This window comes from Petromyzon marinus, unplaced genomic scaffold, assembly GCF_048934315.1.
Source record: "Petromyzon marinus isolate PM22_M1 ecotype Great Lakes invasive population unplaced genomic scaffold, UKy_Petmar_22M1.pri1.0 PM_G_Scaffold_15, whole genome shotgun sequence".
Classification (NCBI taxonomy): Eukaryota; Metazoa; Chordata; class Hyperoartia; order Petromyzontiformes; family Petromyzontidae; genus Petromyzon; species Petromyzon marinus.
The window spans coordinates 2,022,698-2,041,987 of record NW_027422706.1 but is presented as its reverse complement, the minus strand read 5'-3'; the positions used below and the strand labels follow the sequence as shown (position 1 = coordinate 2,041,987).

General features: G+C 49.7%; 2 protein-coding genes across 4 annotated transcripts; both read left to right on the top strand.

Annotated features, from left to right (window-relative positions):
- The first annotated feature begins 424 nt into the window (after positions 1–424).
- On the top strand, positions 425–5,080 carry LOC142910725 (E3 ubiquitin-protein ligase Mdm2-like). The gene is made up of 6 exons (XM_076060121.1): positions 425–484; positions 1,238–1,312; positions 2,101–2,234; positions 2,563–2,624; positions 2,795–2,868; positions 5,027–5,080. The coding sequence occupies exons 1-6, from the start codon at positions 425–427 to the stop codon at positions 5,078–5,080; spliced, it is 459 nt and encodes a 152-aa protein (XP_075916236.1).
- Positions 5,081–6,303: 1,223 nt separating this feature from the next.
- Positions 6,304–13,011, top strand: LOC142910740 (cyclin-J-like). Of its 3 annotated transcripts, none has more exons than XM_076060134.1 (7): positions 6,304–6,499; positions 8,008–8,131; positions 8,646–8,856; positions 8,971–9,083; positions 10,095–10,266; positions 10,823–10,982; positions 12,623–13,011. In XM_076060134.1, the coding sequence occupies exons 2-7, from the start codon at positions 8,066–8,068 to the stop codon at positions 12,861–12,863; spliced, it is 963 nt and encodes a 320-aa protein (XP_075916249.1). In that variant the 5' UTR covers positions 6,304–6,499; positions 8,008–8,065; the 3' UTR covers positions 12,864–13,011. The 3 variants fall into 3 exon arrangements, with proteins under 3 accessions (XP_075916249.1, XP_075916251.1, XP_075916250.1); XM_076060136.1 differs by having other exon boundaries at positions 10,095–10,321; positions 12,623–12,708; XM_076060135.1 differs by lacking the exon at positions 12,623–13,011 and having other exon boundaries at positions 10,095–10,321; positions 10,823–11,097.
- The last annotated feature ends 6,279 nt before the right edge of the window (positions 13,012–19,290 follow it).

Sequence of the window (19,290 nt, the reverse complement as noted above, 5' to 3'; positions counted from 1 at the left end):
AGCTACACCAGTCACGTGATAACTAGTGTAGCTAGCCTGGTGGTCACCACCTGGCTAGATACACCAGTCACGTGGTAACTAGTGTAGCTAGCCTGGTGGTCACCACCTGGCTAGATACACCAGTCACATGATAACTAGTGTAGCTAGCCTGGTGGTCACCACCTGGCTAGCTACACTAGTCACGTGTCTCTGGTCTGGCGGGCACGGACCACGTGCAGTGAAACGCCGTACACTCAGTGTTGCTGTGCCTCATCAGTTAGAGTTTTTAATTTCCGCCAACAAACCGCGTCAAATATATCCTCAGCTATCAACAACAAATTAAATACGTCATTTTATATTTTCCTCTCTCTCTCTCGAAAAACGAACCGTATTCCAAATATGTGCACGCAATACACATTCGCGAAAATCAAACACGCATGCCGTGATGAGTGCCGGTGACTCCAGGTTGTCTCTGGCCGCTGCTGGAGCTCACAGGAACATTCTGGTGAGTCGCTTTTAGGGGGGCTCACCGGTGCTCTGTGTACTACTATACACTGTACACTACTATACACTGTACGCTATACTATACACTGTACGCTATACTATACACTGTACACTATACACTGTACGCTATACTATACACTGTACACTATACACTGCACACTATACACTGTACGCTATACTATACACTGTACACTATACTATACACAACTATACACTACATTACTATACACTACACAACTATACACTGTACACTATACACAACTATACACTACATTACTATACACTACACAACTATACACTGTACACTATACACAACTATACACTACAATTACTATACACTACACTACTATGCACTACATTACTATACACTACACTACTATACACTACACTATACCCTACACTACTATAAACTACAGTACTATACGCTACTATACACTATGCACTACTATACACTACAATGTAATATACACTACTATACACTACAATCGGTCCTGGGCCTCCCCTAGGTTGACTCAAAAGAGTAGCTGGTGTAGCGGTGTGTCGTAGTAAACAAAGCCACTGGGGAGACAAAGGCGGTTCGGCGTGGTGCTGGCCACCCACCCTCTCATGTGCCACAGTGCCGGCAGCCTTGATAGGTGCTTCTCTTCGCTAACAGCACTTGCCCCTATAGCCTGCCGTGGCTACACGGGGGACCTTTGTGTCTGTGTGAGTGATGACATGTGGCTCCGTGATGCCTCTGTCCGCTGGGATGCAGCTGAAGCCGGTGCCTGCGATGCTTCGTCTGCTGCAGTCGGTCGGTGTCGAGGGCGACACATTCACGTGGGAGCAGGTGGGTCCCATCACGACCACCAACACCATCATCATCTGCGTGGCTAGGAGATGTTGACTACCTCGCCTGGTGTACAGGAGGTCGTGGTACCCACCATCATCATTATCAGGGTGGCTAGGAGATGTTGACTACCTCGCCTGGTGTACAGGAGGTCGTGGATTCCATCGCGACCCTGACACCTGCTGTATAATTTGGATTTGCAGGATTATCACACATGGCTACGTGTGGTGCGAAAGAAGTTCAACATAGTACAGACGTTACACTCACCCACCCACTCACCCAACCACTCGTCCACCCACTCATTCACTGACCTACTCACTCAGCCACCCACTCACCCAACCACTCACCCACTCCATTTACCCACACACTAACACTCACTCATCCAACCACTCACTCATCCACTCACTCACCCAACCACTCACTCGACTCACCCTCTAACCCATCCACTCACCCTCTAACCCATCCACTCACTGACTAGTCCATCTCTTCCGCCCATGCCACTAAATCACTGATCCACCCACCCACTCACTGATTCTCTCACTGATCCACACACCCACTCACTCACCTACTCACTCACCTACCCACCTACTCACCCACTCAATCACTCAACCACCCACTCACCTACCCACCCACTCACCCACTCAATCACTCAACCACCCACTCACTAACTCATCCACTCACTCACCCACTCACTCACCCACCCACCTACTCACCCACTCAGTCACCCACTCGTGTGTGTGCATGCATGCGTGTGTGTGTGCGTGTGTGTGTGTGTGCGTCCCACGTAGGCGCACCACTACGTGGGACAATACATCAAGCGGAGACAACTTTACGATGTAGAGAGGCCGTACCTGGTGAGGTGTGGCGGGGACCCCCTGGGGGAGGTGTTTGGTGTGGAGGGATTCTCACTCAGAGATCCCAGGTGAGGGAGATACAAAGAGGGTGGAGAGAGAGTGGGTGGGTGAGTGAGTGTGGGTGAGCGGATGAGTTATTTAGTGAGTGAGTGGGAAGGCGAGTGGGGGAGTGAATTATTGAGTGGATGGGTGAGCTGTTTAGTGAGTGGGCGAGTGATTGAGTGGGTGAATATTCTTTGGTTCTTTCACTAAAGTCACGTAGATAGAAAAATTATATTAAAAAAGTGAAATAAAAATAAACAAGCACAAGAGAGAGAGGGGTGGAGAGAGAGAGAGGGGCGGGAGATAGAGCCTGCATCCAAACGCAGCCTGGATCTCCCTGTCTCTCTCTTCCAGACACTCGGTGGCAGCGCTGTTCGTGAAGTCATTCTCCATAGTGACGGCCGACAGCAGGCGAGGTGAAGTTCCCCTCCCTCCTCCTCACTCCCTCCCTCCTTCTCACTCCCTCCCCGGGTTCATAGCGCGACGTAGCACTAACTACTACTACACTACCGCTACCCATATACAGTCACACACTCACACACTCACACATTCACTCACTCACTCTCTTCTTTTTCTTCCCCTTCAGCCGGTGCCAACGTCACCACCACCTCCACCACTTCCTCTCCATCTTGCGCTCCGACCGGTGGCGGTGCTGTTGGGGTGGGTGGTGGTGGTGGTGGTGTGGGTGGTGGTGTGGGTGGTTGTGGTGGTGGTAGTGGTGTGGGTGGTGGTGGCGGTGGTGTAGGTGGTGGTTGTGATGGTGGTGGTGTGGGTGGTGGTGGTGTTGGTGTGGTTGGTGGTGTTGGTGTGGGTGGTGGTGTTGGTGTGGGTGGTGGTGGCAGTGGTGGTGGCGGTGGTGTGGGTGGTGGTGTTGGTGTGGGTGATGGTGGTGGTGTGGGTGGTGGTGTTGGTGTGGGTGGTAGTGTTGGTGTTGTTGGTGTGGTTGGTTGTGTGGGTGGTGCTGGTGGTGTGGGTGGTGCTGGTGGTGTTATCGTGGGTGAGTGCGTGGTGTGCCGGAGTGAGCCGCGTAGCTGCACGTTAGTTCACGGCGACAGCGGTTACCTTGCCACGTGCCGCCGCTGCGCCTTGGAGCTGCAGCGGCGTGGCATGGCCTGCCCACTCTGCCGCAGGGAGATCCACTCTGTGGTGCACACGTTCCTGTCCTGACACGACACACAACAGACACACACAGACACACACACAGACACAACAACAACAACCGCCATTCGCCACTAAGTGGCGGTGACATCACCACGACGCTTGTGCCAGGCTATGTGTACCCTGAGGCAACGTGAAGTGCAGAACGTCCGCTGGCAGGTCACAGGGCAAACCCAGGTGCCACGGGTCGACTGACTGAGATGACTGGCTGATGCACCACCTGTGCCTCCTACTGTGCCAACCTGCTGTGCTTTAGCCACCCGGCGCTCCGCTCGTTCTGAGCGTCGCTCCTCCGCCCTCCATTGTTGTTGGAGTGCGACTACCTCCAACTGCCCAGTAGCATCCTTCACAAGCCTCCTCCACAGAGGCCGATCTTGACACCGCTGGTACCGGTCATCGGCAAGTCCACTCAGCTCCACGTCCTCCTGTACCACATCACTCCATTTCTTCTCTAACCCGTGCCGCACCCGCTTAGCCCCCTCAATCCGGCCGAACAAAAGCTGTTTCGGCATGCGGTGGCAGGGCATGCGGGCTACATGACCCAGCCATTGCAGCCTTGCCCGCTGGAGGAGCTCACCGATGGGACCTTGCCCAGATCTTTGAAGGATTTGTGAGCTCCTCACACAATCCAGTCTGGTTAAACCCAGGATGGATCGTAGGCAGGCCAGCTTAAATGTTTCTAACCGGCGAAGATGTTCCATTAGGGGGGTCCACGTTTCGCAAGCGTAGAGAAGGGAGGGAATGACCGTGGCCGAGAGGACCTGAAGCTTAGTGCGGAGCGACAGACCAGGTAGCTTCCACACAGCGTTACGCAACCGATGAAAAGATATTGCCGCTCGACTGATTCGGAGTGAGACCTCTGCTGTTAAACTGGTGCCAATCATAAGCACACTGCCCAGGTATGGGAAACTCTCCACTCTCTCCACAACTGCCCCATCACCGATTGGGAGTTGTGGGGGTGGAGTGTCCGATGGTACAAAATACACAGACATACACACACAGACACGCACACACACAGACATGCACAACAATAACAACAACTGCCATTCGCCACTAAGTGGCGAATCGCGTCACCACGACGCTTGTGCCAGGACATGTGCACCTTGAGGCCACGTGAAGTGTCGAACGACCGCTGGCAGGAGGTCACGGGGCAGACCCAGGTGCCACGGGTCGACTGACTGAGATGAGATACACACAAAGAGACACAGAGAGACAGATACACAGACACAGATACACACAGACACACACAGACACAGATACACAGAGAGACAGAGAGAGACAGAGAGAGACAGATAGATACACAGAGAGCGTTTGTTAATTTATGTCTCCTTAAGGACAATTTAATGTTCATGTTTTTACCTCAGAATGTAAAAAAAATGTTCCTCGTAATGTTCAAAATATTTTTTTGTCTACCTCAGAATGTTTATAAAAAAATTAACCTCAGAATGTTATTTTTTACCTCAATGTAAAAAAGATTTGCTTTTACCTCAGAATATAAAAAAAATGTTTACCTCAATGTAGAAATTCTATTTTTTTACCTCACTCGCACTCTTGAATGCGTTTATTGCCGTTTAATATATTAAACTTTTGCACATTTTACCTCATCGTTTCCTGTCATCACTTTACGAGTTCACCGTGTGTGCACTGTGTGTGTGGGGAGCGTTGGTGCGGCAAAGCAAACCCCTCCAGTGAAGGCCCCCCGTGTGGCATCTAACAGACTGTAGGGGCAAGTGTCTCTTAGCAGCTCGCAGCAGCTGCGACCACCGTCACGACAAAATTATCTTACATCCACGTCCACCCTCTGTGAATATTCACACGCACGTGGGAGACGCGCTAACCCATCCCTAGCGATCCGAGCGGTGCGTCTTAAGAGTGCGAGGATTATTCTCCTGGCCGCTCTAACGCCGTTCCCACGTGACGAGCGACCGGACGGAGCTGCTTTCACTTGGTGCAGGGCAGGCCGCTCGCGTGGACCAAGATTGGCACAGCAGCTCAGTGGGGGGCCCCCCTACACCCTGGTGGCAATACACTTAGTTTAGTTTTACTTAGGGTCTCTGTTAGTGTGGGTCTCTGTGGGTATCTGTGTGGGTCTCTATGGGTCTCTGTGGGTCTCTGTGGGTCTCTATGAGTATGGGTCTCTGTGGGTCTCTGTGGGTATGGGTCTCTGTGGGTCTGTGTGGGTCTCTATGAGTATGGGTCTCTGTGGGCCTGTGTGGGTCTCTATGAGTGTGGGTCTCTGTGAGTCTATGTGGGTCTCTGTGAGTCTGTGTGGGTCTCTATGAGTATGGGTCTCTGTGAGTGTGTGTGGGTCTCTATGGGTCTCTGTGGGTCTATGTGGGTCTCTATGAGTATGGGTCTCTGTGGGTGTCTGTGTGGGTCTCTATGAGTATGGGTCTCTGTGGGTGTCTCTGTGGGTCTGTGTGGGTCTCTATGAGTATGGGTCTGTGGGTCTATGTGAGTGTGGGTGTCTGTGGGTCTCTGTGAGTCTATGTGGGTCTCTATGAGTCTCTTTGGGTGTCTGTGCGTCTCTATGAGTCTCTGTGGGTGTCTCTGTGGGTCTCTATGAGTCTCTGTGGGTGTCTCTGTGGGTCTCTATGAGTCTCTGTGGGTGTCTCTGTTGGTCTGTGTGGGTCTCTGTGAGTATGTGTGGGTCTCTATGAGTATGGGTCTCTATGAGTATGGGTCTCTATGAGTCTCTGTGGGTCTCTGTGAGTATGGGTCTCTATGAGTCTGTGAGTCTGTGTGGGTCTCTGTGGGTCTCTATGAGTCTCTATGGGTCTGTGTGGGTCTTTCCCTCCCCCCCCCTTTATCCCCTGGCCGTCGCCTCCCCCTCGGGTGCGGCCACGCCCACACCTCATCCAATCAGGAGTCTCTGGCTCACGGATGACGCGTCACCTCCGGCTTCCGGCGCTCAGCAGCACTTCCGGGGGCGTGGAGAGTCCTGGGAGTCGGCGGCTGCGTCACGTGACGACTCCCACGTGGCTGCGTGCTGCCCGCTCCGTCCGTAGTTACCGTGAAAGACTTGAGACTTGCTGTATTTAGACTATATCGTGACATATTGAGGCGTTTAAACAATCACGGTTTGTTACTTGAACGATTTCCCTTCCCGCCGTGTAATAATGGACAGTATTTGGTAAGACTTTGTTTTGTTTTTCATCATAACGGGACACATTTTTTACATTATTCCACATGCATAGCGGGGGGTAGGGTGTGAGCTTGAGACGTTTGGAAGCCGGTTTAGCATGAGCACTTTTAAGATTTCGTCAATAATGTAATCGGTGTTGCTCAAGCAAATGCATTATGAAGTTTGCACACGTGTCAATAACAAATTGCATTTATTTTTTACACATGGGAAAATGTGTTCATTTTTTTTTTGCAGAAAATTGCAAATGTAGTTTCTTTTCCAAGTGTTGTGAAAATTCTGCCTTTATTCTTAATGCTCTGTTGAGCACGAAGTGCCCGTGGCGTAACCTGTGGTAATCTCCATATATATGAAAGGCAAAGTTGTGATTGTGTGTGTTGTCTGTACTTCTCCACATGCAACAAACTGGAAATTTGCCATGTGGGTACTTTCCAGACTGTACACCATGCACAAATTATGAAAATACACTTTTGTATATTTTTTTTGGGGGGGGGGCTCAATGTATTTATTTTTTGCATGGCAAGTGAGCTGTGACGTCAAATCTGTCACGTGACCACTTGTGTGCACCCAGCACGTGCCTGTCCGAGTAATAAACTCCACTTGTGAACACTTGTGTGTACCCAGCACGTGCCTGCCCAAGTAATAAACTCCACTTGTGTGTACCCAGCACGTGCCTGCCCGAGTAATAAACTCCACACGTGAACACTTGTGTGTACCCAGCACGTGCCTGCCCAAGTAATAAACTCCACACGTGAACACTTGTGTGTGTACCCAGCACGTGCCTGTCCGAGTAATAAACTCCACTCGTGAACACTTGTGTGAACCCAGCACGTGCCTGTCCGAGTAATAAACTCCACTCGTGAACACTTGTGTGAACCCAGCACGTGCCTGTCCGAGTAATAAACTCCACTCGTTAACACTTGTGTGTGTACCCAGCACGTGCCTGTCCAAGTAATAAACTCCACTCGTTAACACTTGTGTGTACCCAGCACGTGCCTGTCCAAGTAATAAACTCCACTCGTTAACACTTGTGTGCGCCCAGCACGTGCCTGTCCAAGTAATAAACTCCACTCGTGAACACTTGTGTGAACCCAGCACGTGCCTGTCCGAGTAATAAACTCCACTCGTTAACACTTGTGTGTACCCAGCACGTGCCTGTCCGAGTAATAAACTCCACTCGTGAACACTTGTGTGAACCCAGCACGTGCCTGTCTGAGTAATAAACTCCACTCGTGAACACTTGTGTGTACCCAGCACGTGCCTGTCCGAGTAATAAACTCCACTCGTGAACACTTGTGTGTACCCAGCACGTGCCTGTCCGAGTAATAAACTCCACTTGTGTGTACCCAGCACGTGCCTGTCCAAGTAATACACTCCACTCGTGAACACTTGTGTGTACCCAGCACGTGCCTGTCCGAGTAATAAACTCCACTTGTGTGTACCCAGCACGTGCCTGTCCAAGTAATAAACTCCACACGTGAACACTTGTGTGTACCCAGCACGTGCCTGCCCAAGTAATAAACTCCTGAGCACGAGGCGCGAGCGACTAACCAAGACATGGACAGAAGCGAGTGGTGGCAAGGCGAGTTGGCAGACGACGTCTACCGCGTCCTTCGAGAGAAGGTATCCGCCTCTCTCATTAATAGGCCTCCTACACGCAGACGCAAATCCCACGAACTGATTTACATGGCACGTACGTTTGAGTGCTCGACTCGCAGTGGGAAAGTTGCAAGTTCAATCCTGGCCAGCGGGTCGACCCGGCCCCCTATCTCTCCGGGGACTATAACACGAGCGATATGGTACCTTGTGGAAGAATAAAAGTGGCTGTGCTTTGGAGGTACGGATCTCCACACCTTATGGTTTTTTTTCATCATAGGCTGAGGACTACCGAATGAGTTCTTCGCCATCTTTCACTCGCTTGAACAGGGAGACAATTTGGCCCGTGGCTTTTGTCACTCTTGGTTTGCGTGACGGCGAAAATTAACTGCTGTGGCCCACCGTAACCGGGCACGTCGCCTCCTTAGACCCCCAGAATAATCTATTATCGTTTAAAAACACCTCTTGACCTCTTGACCCAACTCTACAGCGTCCCAACTGCTCTCCCAACCCCGTGTCCTCTGTTTTTTCCCCCTCGCAGGAGCTGTCGCTGCCTCGGTTTTGCGCACGCTCGCCCCAGCTGCACCTCCGTCGCCACTTCGTCGACCTCCTGGCAACTCTGAGCGAGCAGCTGCAGCTGGGTGTGGCCACGCACCACCTGGCCATCCCGATGTTAGACGTGTTCATGGACCGCCACAACATCACCGTCCGCTGCCTCTACACCTGCTCAATCTGCTACCTCATTATAGCAGGTCGGTCAATCGCTCACGTGACCCACCCACCCACCCGATCACTCGCTCATCTCTCGCTCGCACGCTTGGTCGCTTGTTCACCGTCGGCATGCGTGTCCCTGACACCCTGCGCAGCCAAGTTCGAGGAGATGGGTGAGCAGGTGCCGCGACTGGACTGGGTGAACCGGCTGGAGGTGATGACCAAGCAAGGGCTGAGTCTGTCCAAGGAGGAATTGCAGCAGACGGAGGTAGCTGCATGCCCATATTAATTTGGCATGCAATGTTTCACCCCAGAACCGTTCCGTGCATTGTCATGATTCAAGGTCGCGATTTGATTCAAGAAACCAATTGTTTTGTCTTGTTACTTTACAATCTTACTCTTTGGGTCTGTCGGTAAAGTCACGTAGATAGAAAAATAATTTTAAAAATCTCGACGTTTCGATGGCAACACAAGCAGTCGTCCTCATGTGATTGCTTTTGTTGCGATCGAAACGTCAAAGACCCAAAGAATATGAACACATCATCTCTGTTTCATGCCAACTAATTATTCTGTAGACAATTTGAATGTACAGCCCGAATTTGAATATAGAAGCGTGTCTTCTTACTAGATAACAGGAAGGCAAAAGCTGCAGAATAACATTACCACAGCAGACCTGACGAATGAACGTGGAGTGGTGCTCATTTATTTGTATGGCACTGGAACAAGTGCAGGAAATTCTCCCATCCTATGGTGGGGCTCAGTCTCTCCATAAAACAATCACCCCGTGACGATTTGCTTGCGATGCGATGGAAACGTCGTGATATTTTTTATTAATTTTTCAAATCTACGTGGCTTTACCGACAGACCCAAAAGAATATGATGGTCTTCTTTGGTTCTTTCGGTAAAGTCACGTAGAATGAGAATAAAATAATAACTTGATAAAATAAAATAACACAATAATGAGAATATTATTGTGTTATTTTATCAATTTATTATTTTATTCTCATTCTACGTGACTTTACCAAAAGAACCAAAGAAGATGAATCCTTGCAAGTCACGAAAGCTTCAAATCGAAATTTAATATGATGGTCATTGCATTTACCCGTGCAGACGAAGGGCCGAGTTGACTCCTTGACCAGACATTTGAACTGTTTTGCGAGCCATGCACCAAATAAACCCTCCAGGCAACACGCAGCAGCGTGGCGGACTGAATGCTTCACGGAGTGGTGGCAGCTGTGCCGTGCCAGCCCACTCTCCCGTCTGCCTCCCCCCTGCACAGTTCCTGCTGCTGCGTACAATCGACTGGAACCTGTGCACGCCCACAGCGGCGCACTTCGTGGACCACTTCCTGTGGCTGTCGCGGCGTGAGGACGCCCCGGCTGGAGGCTCGTCCTACCGGCACGCGTACACCATCAAGTACACGGCCCACTTCCTTCAGCTCGCCCTGCAAGGTGCTCGCAGAGCTGTAGAGGAGCGCTTCGTAGGCACCGGCCTTGCAGCGCTAAGGTGACCGGCGACAGAAGGGGCAGTGCCTGAAACGTCACCGAATATATATATTTTTGTCCAACGTCGGAATGTTTGTTCAAATGTTCAGGGTGCCGTTGGCCCAACGTTCCTCATTCACTGGGTGCTTGTGCGTTTAAGCGTCTGTGTGCCTGCCTGTCATTCCTGTGTGCAGGGTAGAGGTGGCGTAGCGGTTAGCGCTACGCTGCAGCTACGACCCTGGACACCCTGGTCCAACGCCCGCTCACGGCTATCACCGGTGACGATTATCTGAACCGGTCCTGGGCCTCCCCTAGGTCGACTCGGCCTCAAATGAGTAACTCAATGCGGTGTGTAAACATCGCCAGCACTGGGGAGACAAAGGCGGCCGGGCGTGGTGCTGACCGCCCACCCCCTCGTGTGTCGTGCCGACCTTCATAGGTGCTGCTACTCGCTAGCAGCACTTGCCCCAACAGTCTGTTAAGGCTAAACGGAGGGTTATTGTCTTTGTTTGTGTGTATGCAGACCACGTATTCCTGAGTTTCCGTCCATCCGTGGTGGCGGCTGCAAGCATAGCATTGGCCCGTATAGAAGTGAAGCTGCCCTCTGCGTGGACTCTGTACATGCAACACTTCACTGGCCTTGCCTGGGAGATGATCCTGCCATGCGCGGAGCAGCTGATTTGGTGATTTGCACGACAAACAACACAAAGCTCTCCTAAGTGACCGTTTAAGAGACCTATTAAGGCTGAGTTGTGGCTCACGAGGCAGCAACGTGCTCTTTTCTCTCCACAATTTATGTTTACAAACCATACCGGTTACCCGTTAAAGCCGAATTTATCCAAGGGAAATTGAATACAGGTTATGCATCGCTGCCCAAACCATCACTGCTGCCCAAACCGTCACTGCTTTAAGATTAACTGTTAGTCACAGGAAGGTGAAAGTGTCTCCCAGATCAACTGAGCAATGTCGGTGGGACCAAGGTAGTCATGTCGATTCAACATTCACACGGTGGAGGCCAGTATCTCCAGAGGACAAATACTGTTGTCAAGTTGGCATGACGAGAGACTACTAAAAAAACCAACGAGTATGCCATTGTGCAACAGATGGCAAATATTTTAAACAATATCCATGACGACTAAATGAAGCTGATATGTGGATTCCTGTGCGTGCGAATTTCACGTCCTAGTCCATCACGGATGCCCTGAGACTCGGTGAGGGGCCCCAGCATTACCCATGGTGCCTTGTGACTCATTGGTAGATGGGCCCTTATGGTTGAGGTTTCTCATCACCTTGCTGAATTAAATAAGCAGATGAACGCTAAACGAGTAGACATTCTTACGGTGCTGTTGCTGGCTTCTTAGCATTTTGGGCCTGTGCTTAGCGACCGTTATTTAAACTTAACAACATTAAGTTGCACACTCTTAATTTTTAGAGATTGGGAAGTATGCTTTTCAGATTTTGCCCCGGGGTTTTTTCCACTTATGCTATATTGAGGACAAACTACTACAAACGACAGTACTATGCAGTGGTGTTAATTACTGCAGTACATCCCATGTGTTTTTATTGATGTCAAATTATTATATTGCTGTCAAGGGCACGGTGTGATATTGGGTTCAAGGATTACAAGATGGCTTGAACCTAACATGATTAGACACACAGGCATGGACCTGTGTGTGTCAAGATGGGCTTGAACCTAATATGATTAGACACACAGGCATGGACCTGTGTGTGTCAAGATGGGCTTGAACCTAACATGATTAGACCCACAGGCATGGACCTGTGTGCGTCAAGATGGGCTTGAACCTAACATGATTAGACACACAGGCATGGACCTGTGTGTGTCAAGATGGGCTTGAACCTAACATGATTAGACACACAGGCATGGACCTGTGTGTGTCAAGATGGGCTTGAACCTAAAATGATTAGACCCACAGGCATGGACCTGTGTGTGTCAAGATGGGCTTGAACCTAACATGATTAGACACACAGGCATGGACCTGTGTGTGTCAAGATGGGCTTGAACCTAACATGATTAGACCCACAGGCATGGACCTGTGTGTGTCAAGATGGGCTTGAACCTAACATGGTTAGACCCACAGGCATGGACCTGTGTGTGTCAAGATGGGCTTGAACCTAACATGATTAAACACACAGGCATGGACCTGTGTGTGTCAAGATGGGCTTGAACCTAACATGATTAGACACACAGGCATGGACCTGTGTGTGTCAAGATGGGCTTGAACCTAACATGATGAGACCCACAGGCATGGACCTGTGTGTCTGTTCTAACTCTACGTCCTCCCCCTGTGTTCGAACTCTTCAGTAAATACAACTTCAACAGGAAGCAGGTCATGGAGCTTCAGGAAAATCCTGCTGTCCACTCTGAGCAGCCCTCCCACTCAGCCTCAGCCATACCACGTGTGCCTCGTCACCAGTCAACTCAACAGCAGCAGCAGCAGCAGCCACAGCCACTACAGCAGCCACAGCAACAGCAGCAACAGCAGCAGCAACAGCAGCAGCCACAGCAGCAGCAACAGCAGCAACAGCAGCAGCAGCAACAGTAGCAACAACAGCAACAACAGCAACAGCAACACCAGCAACAGCAACAACAGCAACAGCAGCAGCAGCTACAGCAGCAGCAGCAGTCACAGCAGCAGCAACAGCAGCAACAAATGATGCAGCAGCATCAGCAGCAGCCACAGCAGCAGCAGGAGGAGCAGAAGCACTGAGTGCCCACGCCGTGCCCCCCAGGCCGTGCCCCCCACGCCGTGCCCCCCACGCCGTGCCCCCCACGCCGTGCCCCCCCCCCCCCCACGCTGCCTCGTGCCGGCCAAGCATCTGGTGCCCAAGTCGGTGCAGACGCCACCTGTGGAGGTGGGTCAGGAGATGGAGTCGTCGTCGCCGCCGCTGCCGCCGCCGTTCAGCAAAGAGACCCTTGGCAACATTTGGGATGACCACGATTTGGCCGCGCAAGCCGCGTGTCAGCAGGAACCTGGCCATCGAGCCGCACAACAGATATATCGGCGGGCTGTGCGGCGCTTGATGTTGCGTTTTCGGCAGGGCACTGATTTCAGGAATGCAGAACGCGGAGCGAGTTGTCGGTCAAAGCTCAGCTCGTCAGAGCTTTGGTCGGCAAGCTGGGGGGGTGGGGGGTGTTCAAGGGGGCTGTAGATTACCGGCAACGAAAGCGTCGCAGAATCTTCGTGACGGTTGCAAATTTCAATTAATGAGGTGTCGTGCCGCACGCAATCCCGCGAATATCGCAAACCGACTTCCGCTGGTCAAGAGGCCAGCCGAACGCCGACAAATAGTGGGTCGGCCTGCAGTTAAAAGCCACGCTGTTGGGGCCCGGCTCCGCTCTGGCCATTTTATGTTTGGCCATGAATTCAAATGGCCAAAGAGACATAGTAAGAATTGTCTTCAAGCCTAAGTGAGCATTGGTTGATGCTTATTTTCACGGGAGTTTCTCAGCCAATGAAGGTATTTTTTAAGGACATGTCTGTGAAGCGATCGTTGCCGTTCCACAAAGCGGTACTTACTGCGTCAATCCCGGAGGAATAATTGGTCGCGAAAGCCTACGTGTTAAACTGGAATAATTGTAGAATCCACCTCTGTGTGCGAATTGAACTGGCGACTATCTGGTTATAGGTTGGACACTTTTATCACTGCGCTACACTGAACAACATTACCAAATACACTGAACATAATGTGCCATCTGTTTAGCCGTTAAAAGAATTGAGGAGAAAAAAATAACCATGCGTGGAATTTGTACCAATCTCATGTCTCTGTTGCGGGGCATAGTGTTAGCCCAAAGCCACCCAGACACTTCCATTAAACAGTGCGAACTCTCTGCTACTTGTTTTTATATATTGCGACCTTGTCACTTATGCATCTCTCAGAAAGAATGTGTATTAATGAAATTACGTGAAATTGTAGGGATGGCAAAGTCAGGTTCGCAGTTTTCTGCATCGACATGTGAAAGATGCTGCTACGGACAGGTGTAATGCTGTAATTTCATTGTGGATAATTATGTACACTTTAAATGGGCACATTTAATCCTGTGTGTGACTGGGTGACAGCATTTAGATTCAGAATTATCTCTTGCATGTGAGACAAGGGAATCATTCATTGTTTTAGACTATTAATCTAGAGAAAATTGTGTTACTGATAAAACTGTCTTCCTGCTCAAACGATCATGGCATGATATTCGTATTTGTGGTCCTGATCCAGTGTTGGTAATTCCTTTAATATCACCATCAAAGACTAGTTAAACCTGCAATTGACGAAAAAATCCGATCATAACAGCACAGGTTGTAAAATCATGTTTTACTTGCGAATAAACACCAACGGTTTCTTCTTAAGCAGTGCATTGTGGTTCTCTTACCTTTGGTCACTGTCAAAATAAATCTGAGCAAATCTGACCGACTGTCAGGTAGCACAATACAGAGATGGGTAACTCTAGGCCCATTTAGTCATTGATCAGACTCATCAGTGTGGTATCATCACCAATACAGAGATGGGTAACTCTAGGCCCATTTAGTCATTGATCAGACTCATCAGTGTGGTATCATCACCAATACAGAGATGGGTAACTCTAGGCCCATTTAGTCATTGATCAGACTCATCAGTGTGGTATCATCACCAATACAGAGATGGGTAACTCTAGGCCCATGTAGTCATTGATCAGACTCATCAGTGTGGTATTATCACCAATACAGAGATGGGTAACTCTAAGCCCATTTAGTGATTGATCAGACTCATCAGTGTGGTATCATCACCAATACAGAGATGGGTAACTAGGCCCATGTAGTCATTGATCAGACTCATCAGTGTGGTATCATCACCAATACAGAGATGGGTAACTCTAGGCCCATTTAGTCATTGATCAGACTCATCAGTGTGGTATCATCACCAATACAGAGATGGGTAACTCTAGGCCCATGTAGTCATTGATCAGACTCATCAGTGTGGTATTATCACCAATACAGAGATGGTTAACTCTAAGCCCATTTAGTGATTGATCAGACTCATCAGTGTGGTATCATCACCAATACAGAGATGGGTAACTAGGCCCATGTAGTCATTGATCAGACTCATCAGTGTGGTATCATCACCAATACAGAAATGGGTAACTCTAGGCCCATGTAGTCATTGATCAGACTCATCAGTATGGTATCATCACCAATACAGAGATGGGTAACTCTAAGCCCATTTAGTGATTGATCAGATTCATCAGTGTGGTATCATCACCAATACAGAGATGGGTAACTCTAGGCCCATGTAGTCATTGATCAGACTCATCAGTGTGGTATTATCACCAATACAGAGATGGGTAACTCTAAGCCCATTTAGTGATTGATCAGACTCATCAGTGTGGTATCATCACCAATACAGAGATGGGTAACTAGGCCCATTTAGTCATTGATCAGACTCATCAGTGTGGTATCATCACCAATACAGAGATGGGTAACTCTAGGTCCATGTAGTCATTGATCAGACTCATCAGTGTGGTATCATCACCAATACAGAGATGGGTAACTCTAGGTCCATTTAGTCATTGATCAGACTCATCAGTGTGGTATCATCACCAATACAGAGATGGGTAACTCTAGGCCCATTTAGTCATTGATCAGACTCATCAGTGTGGTATTATCACCAATACAGAGATGGGTAACTCTAAGCCCATTTAGTGATTGATCAGACTCATCAGTGTGGTATCATCACCAATACAGAGATGGGTAACTAGGCCCATGTAGTCATTGATCAGACTCATCAGTGTGGTATCATCACCAATACAGAGATGGGTAACTCTAGGCCCATGTAGTTATTGATCAGACTCATCAGTGTGGTATCATCACCAATACAGAGATGGGTAACTCTAGGCCCATTTAGTCATTGATCAGACTCATCAGTGTGGTATCATCACCAATACAGAGATGGGTAACTCTAGGCCCATGTAGTCATTGATCAGACTCATCAGTGTGGTATTATCACCAATACAGAGATGGTTAACTCTAAGCCCATTTAGTGATTGATCAGACTCATCAGTGTGGTATCATCACCAATACAGAGATGGGTAACTAGGCCCATGTAGTCATTGATCAGACTCATCAGTGTGGTATCATCACCAATACAGAGATGGGTAACTCTAGGCCCATTTAGTCATTGATCAGACTCATCAGTGTGGTATCATCACCAATGCTCACTGCAGTGAAGACTGCCTCTGGCAAGCCACACATGTAGAGTTACCACTTTCACACCGCGGGGTCAATTAGCTGGGCTAAATCAAAGCTGCTTGAGAAAAATACAATACAAACTCAGCGTCTGATGTCACGCTACTGCTAAGGCAAGATGAGCCTATCATAATAGTAACACTGTGTGTCTGTGTACACCTATGTTAATCACACTGTGTGTGTACACCTATGTTAATCACACTGTGTGTATACACTATGTTAATCACACTGTGTGTGTACACCTATGTTAATCACACTGTGTGTGTACACCTATGTTAATCACACTGTGTGTACACCATGTTAATCACACTGTGTGTGTACACCTATGTTAATCACACTGTGTGTGTACACCATGTTAATCACACTGTGTGTGTACACCATGTTAATCACACTGTTTGTGTACACCACGTAGAAGGGAAACAATAAAATAATAAAAATATAAAACAATAAAATTCTCACGACGTTTCGACTGCAACACAAGAAGCAATCATCATCAGGTGTGGACCAATCAGTTTGAAGGACAATGCCACGTACATATTATCATAGTGTTTGTGTTTTGTTTACATTTTGACTGCAGGTATTGTGGTTAATGTAGCGACATGAATCCTTGTAAAAAGGTTTCAGTTTTGTTGCCAGAAAAAAAGGGGAACCCCCCACCCCTATTATTGTTATTATTATTGTTATTATTATTGTTGTAATTATGATGATGATGCAGTGATCACCTTTGTGTTGGGTGGTTTTGACTGTAGCCGCGGCGAGGATGACCCAGAGTCTGCGTGAGGGGTTTATGGTCCTCCTGCATAGACCCAGATGTTGATGAGGCCTGTCAACCCCCTTGCCAGCACCACCATCACCACCATCATCATCACCATCATCATCACCACCATCACCACCATCACCATCATCATCACCACCACCATCATCACCACCACCATCACCATCACCCTCACCACCATCATCATCACCATCACCACCATCACCACCACCCTCACCACCATCATCATCACCATCACCACCACCCTCACCACCACCACCATCACCACCATCCTCACCACCCTCACCACCATCACCACCACCACCCTCACCACCACCATCATCACCACCATCACCACCACCACCATCACCACCACCATCACTACTACCACCCTCACCACCACCATCACCACCACCACCATCACCACCACTATCACCACCACCCTCACCACAACCATCACCCTCACCACCACCATCACCACCACCCTCACCACCATCACCACCATCACTACCACCACCCTCACCACCACCACCATCACCACCACCATCACCACCACCCTCACCACCACCATCACCACCATCACCACCACCCTCACCACCATCACCACCACCCTCACCACCACCACCATCACCATCACCCTCACCACCATCACCACCACCACCACCCTCACCACCACCACCCTCACCACCACCACCCTCACCACCACCATCACCACCACCCTCACCATCACCCTCACCACCATCACCACCATCACCACCACCACCACCCTCACCACCACCACCCTCACCACCATCACCACCACCCTCACCACCATCACCACCACCCTCACCACCACCACCACCCTCACCACCATCATCATCACCACCACCATCATCACCTACACCACCATCACCACCACCACCCTCACCACCCTCACCACCACCACCCTCACCACCATCACCACCACCAAGTCTTTGACAGGCTATGATGTACACATTCAGACTGTTACACAACGCTGTTGCACAAACTCCTTCCTGTGTGCCCAGCCCTGGCATCATTAGCAGGCGCTAAATATCAACGTGCGTTATTAAAGTTACACAGCTGTATTTGTGTTGAGTGGACTATTTGATGTTTCTCTCAACAAGCTGGGAAATTCTGTTAATGAAGGAAGCTTCCAATGAAGATGACACTATGAACACGGTGAAAATTCGCACGGTTTCATTCTAAATCCCAGCCTTGAGGAACAACGCACACACACAAGACACACAATCTTTAAGAATTGTACTCAATACGTGTTGTGGCACAGCCTTGTTGAGTGGGGGGCACTGACGTCACACCCCACCCGCTCGCGGGGAGGGGGAGATCAGCCCCCCCCCCCACACGTAGTGGGGAGGGGGAGATCAGCCCCCCCCTCCTCGTAGTGGGGAGGGGGGAGATCAGCCCCCCCCCCACACGTAGTGGGGAGGGGGAGATCAGCCCCCCCTCAAGTAATGGGGAGGGGAGAGGGGGAGATCAGCCCCCCCCACGTAGTGGGGAGGGGGGCATTAGCCCCCCACAGATGCCTCTTTGCCAGAGGCTGCATACAAATGTGAATCTCTTAATGCTCATCAAAACTCTGGTTAGCTGAAAGATAACGCTTTATCATGTTACTTGTACAAAATTGTAAAAAATAATTACACTACAATTAACTACCAACTCTGCCTTGCACTAACGACATTGCCACTCTACAAGAGTGAAATGTGTAACAGCCATAATAAATACAATCACCCAGCTCTGTCGTTAGTGCTGCTAACGCGGCACGGATTGGTTGAAGTGCGTCACGTGACCGGAACGAAGCAGCCAACCAGAGGTACGTTTTCACCAAAATTGTACGTTGCACGGATTGGTTAAAGTGTGCCACGTGACCGGGACAGCCAACCCAGAGGGTGCGCCCCTCACCAAACGTGTACGTTGCACGGATTGGTTAAAGTGCGTCACGTGACCGGGACAGCCAACCAGAGGTGCGCCCCTCACAAATGTAGGTTG

Bases quoted from the DNA above. Each gene is read 5' to 3' on its own strand.
- LOC142910725 (XM_076060121.1), top strand. From the start codon at position 425: ATGAGTGCCGGTGACTCCAGGTTGTCTCTGGCCGCTGCTGGAGCTCAC. The intron at 485-1,237 runs GTGAGTCGCTTT...GCTGGGATGCAG, and splicing joins GAGCTCACAGGAACATTCTG to CTGAAGCCGGTGCCTGCGAT. The intron at 1,313-2,100 runs GTGGGTCCCATC...CGTCCCACGTAG, and splicing joins ACACATTCACGTGGGAGCAG to GCGCACCACTACGTGGGACA.
- LOC142910740 (XM_076060134.1), top strand. From the start codon at position 8,066: ATGGACAGAAGCGAGTGGTGGCAAGGCGAGTTGGCAGACGACGTCTAC. The intron at 10,267-10,822 runs GTGCTCGCAGAG...GTGTGTATGCAG, and splicing joins CCTTCAGCTCGCCCTGCAAG to ACCACGTATTCCTGAGTTTC. The intron at 10,983-12,622 runs GTGATTTGCACG...CGAACTCTTCAG, and splicing joins TGCGCGGAGCAGCTGATTTG to TAAATACAACTTCAACAGGA.